Here is a 3,713-nt window from a genome sequence, read left to right on the forward strand (position 1 = left end):
GTGCCAAGTCCTCGTAATAAATATTATAATTTTTAGTAGGCGTTAAAAATCTCTAAAAAATGTATGATGACTTCATTGAACGCAACAAGGCTGCATCAAGATTTTGCTTTATGAGTTTAGAAGTCGTTTGGAATAATGATAAACAATAGATAGCCCTGCATTAGTGGAGAAACACATCACTGTACAGTAAAATGATTAGCCTATTTACAGTTTTATCAATATCTCTTATTTGATCTCTGTCACCTTTATTTTTAAAAAGACAGCCTATATAATTATGAATTATGATGTTTTCTTATATTCTCGCTGATGAAGGCGACAAGAGTGGCAGAAATATCAGAGTTACTAATAAATCCGTGTTCTTAAAGTCTACTATTGAAGCTGTTTCATTTTTTTTCTCTATTCTGTTGGAACACACGTGGAACACAAATGATATATATATAAAATTCATAAAATCTTTTATTCTCAATATATGAGCTATAAAGCATTACACTGCACAATCGTTGCGGTTCTCAAATAAATTATTATGTGTTTTAGGTCGGACAACATGAACCAAAGCAGAGCTCGAGAGGTGCTGTTAAATTTGGTGGCAAAAGAAAATTTCCGAAAAGAGGGCAATACCAAGAGACCAAAAGAGTTAAGTTGTTGAAGTAGTGGCCGCCCAGGTAGTCATGTACTGGGAACCGGTGGAGATCCAATGAAGAGGTCTTAAGAAGATTTCTAAACGAATTGATTTGCGAGGCTTACCCAGTGAATTTTAGAAATCTATAATCCGTAAAAATTATATAGTCCTAAACCTGTCTCTTATACACATCTAGATGTGTATAAGAGACAGGTGCAAGGTTGGCGACTAAAACCGTTAAAAACGGGAAATATACCTACTATATATAATATCTGTCTCTTATACTAAACGCCAAAAGACCAACATTAAAACTTACTTCTGCATCCGGGTTTTTATATGCAATGCCCAATGGGAAGCTTCCAAGCACAGTCGATTCAGTTTTTAGGTTGCACAGTCGGTTAACAAACTAAGTCGATTTTTATCAAGCACAGTATGTTTTCGGCTTTCCAGTGAGTTACAGTAAACCTTTGTTTTAGCTGCTTCGACCAATGCTGTCTCATTGCATTTTAGTGGTTTCTATATATTTTTAGGTCGGAAAAATATGAAAATGCTATCAACACATGTACCTGAACTACTACTCAATTTCTGACATTACGTAATGAAAATAACATGCAACATATCTTCTTTTAGTGGTCTTCTAAGTACCTTTTGAGAGTCCATGTATTGTTGGTTTAAACATTTTCAAAATATCATAAACATTACTTTTTTCTGTCCGTACGGTATAACTTTCCAAATTAATGATGAAAGAAATTGTTTGGCGATGGTGGGCTCGAAAGAGCGGCCGGAGGGGCAGTGCTACTAAAAGATGTAACACCGCGCTAATAACCCTAAAATTGGAACAGGGGTGATATAGTGCAAGGTTGGCGACTAAAACCGTTAAAAACGGGAAATATACCTACTATATATAATATAACTATTTCCCATTTTGCCAACCAAATTAACCTAAAAACCTAATTTATAGGGCCTATTTATTAACAATTTCTTTTTTTTTTTTTTTGTATATTGATACATAACGTCTTTGAAATCGACTTATAAAATCATGCCTGTACGGTACCTTGTAAAAAATAGGCACTTTTAGAAAGTCCACGGATAGTCTATGTATTTTTGCCTTAACATTTTCAAATTATCATAAAAAATTATTTTTAAACTAATTTTCTCATTTTGCGGTAACGTACAAACTATGAACTTTAGTATAAACATTATTGAATTTATTAAATATGTACCCTGATTTTGAATACTAGATAATGATAAAGCATTTAAATCTATATGTTTTCCTTGTGAAATTTTAGGTAAAACATTTTCTTTTAAATACACTTCAATTTTTATGTTGATTATGCTTAAGTTACTTCAAATTAATGAGCAAGTTAATTTTAACCATGATTTATAATAACATTTTTGGTATTTATTATACTAAATAATTACGATTATAATAACATCACTTTAAGTAAATGGACGTTTTCTTTTATTTTCGCTGTGAAATTTATTGTTTAAACTCACTTAATTAATAATAATAATAATAATAATAATAATAATAATAATAATCAGTATTTATATTCTTCTTTTAAATGTATATGTTGATAATGTTTATGCTACTTCAAAATGATTATTTTTAATGATATTTTTAGTATTCAACATTTTTTATTTAAAAAGTAATGTTCTTTTAAGATTTTTTAAATGTCAAAACTTGGATGGTAGTCCAGTGATAATAACACGGTAATTCGGTATATTAATTTGATTACACTGTGTGACTTTTATTTGATTTACATGCTCCATAGGTGTCCAGAGTGCTAACAGAAAAAAATAATGAGTTGCAGATACATGTCTACTGTAGAAATAAAGACAACGCTAACGATCTTAAAGATCGCTTGCAAACTTGGTGTAAAGATAATGGATACAAACTGAAGGTAAAGTATCGGTATCATATAATTGGGCTATTACATATAGATAGTTAACATGCTTGCCTTTCAACTCTTACATTTCTTTCACCTCAGAAAACAAATTGTATTATCTTCTGAAGTTGATTCTAAATTTCGGTTCTGGATGAAAAAAATTGAAGTGAAGTGAAATCTTAAAATTTCTATTTGTACATATCGATTTTGTCTCTCTGGAGCTGGGACAGCAACTCTAAAGCAAGCAAATGCTAAAATAGTCCACATATCCAGAAATCGTGATGAGGGGTAGTAAAAATATTAGTTAAAAAACCTTGTTGTTAATTGTGCCAAGTCCTCGTAATAAATATTATAATTTTTAGTAGGCGTTAAAAATCTCTAAAAAATGTATGATGACTTCATTGAACGCAACAAGGCTGCATCAAGATTTTGCTTTATGAGTTTAGAAGTCGTTTGGAATAATGATAAACAATAGATAGCCCTGCATTAGTGGAGAAACACATCACTGTACAGTAAAATGATTAGCCTATTTACAGTTTTATCAATATCTCTTATTTGATCTCTGTCACCTTTATTTTTAAAAAGACAGCCTATATAATTATGAATTATGATGTTTTCTTATATTCTCGCTGATGAAGGCGACAAGAGTGGCAGAAATATCAGAGTTACTAATAAATCCGTGTTCTTAAAGTCTACTATTGAAGCTGTTTCATTTTTTTTCTCTATTCTGTTGGAACACACGTGGAACACAAATGATATATATATAAAATTCATAAAATCTTTTATTCTCAATATATGAGCTATAAAGCATTACACTGCACAATCGTTGCGGTTCTCAAATAAATTATTATGTGTTTTAGGTCGGACAACATGAACCAAAGCAGAGCTCGAGAGGTGCTGTTAAATTTGGTGGCAAAAGAAAATTTCCGAAAAGAGGGCAATACCAAGAGACCAAAAGAGTTAAGTTGTTGAAGTAGTGGCCGCCCAGGTAGTCATGTACTGGGAACCGGTGGAGATCCAATGAAGAGGTCTTAAGAAGATTTCTAAACGAATTGATTTGCGAGGCTTACCCAGTGAATTTTAGAAATCTATAATCCGTAAAAATTATATAGTCCTAAACTGACACCTGGATGTTTGTATTAAAACATGTAATAGCCTACTATAATAGTATATTGGAAAATTAATCTGGTATTAGCAAAATGTGT

General features: G+C 31.4%; 1 protein-coding gene across 1 annotated transcript in view; it reads left to right on the top strand.

Annotated features, from left to right (window-relative positions):
• LOC117110655 (deoxynucleoside triphosphate triphosphohydrolase SAMHD1-like) overlaps positions 1-3,493 on the top strand; it is an 8,341-nt gene extending 4,848 nt beyond the window's left edge. The window contains exons 4-5 of the mRNA XM_033253413.1: positions 2,395-2,523; positions 3,369-3,493. Coding sequence (XP_033109304.1) covers positions 2,395-2,523; positions 3,369-3,485 — 246 coding nt within the window. The 3' untranslated portion in view covers positions 3,486-3,493. The remainder of the gene's footprint in view (positions 1-2,394; positions 2,524-3,368) is intronic.
• The last annotated feature ends 220 nt before the right edge of the window (positions 3,494-3,713 follow it).

Source organism: Anneissia japonica, unplaced genomic scaffold (genome assembly GCF_011630105.1).
Source record: "Anneissia japonica isolate Jap-2015-1 unplaced genomic scaffold, ASM1163010v1 scaffold287587_len645178_cov120, whole genome shotgun sequence".
Classification (NCBI taxonomy): domain Eukaryota; kingdom Metazoa; phylum Echinodermata; class Crinoidea; order Comatulida; family Comatulidae; genus Anneissia; species Anneissia japonica.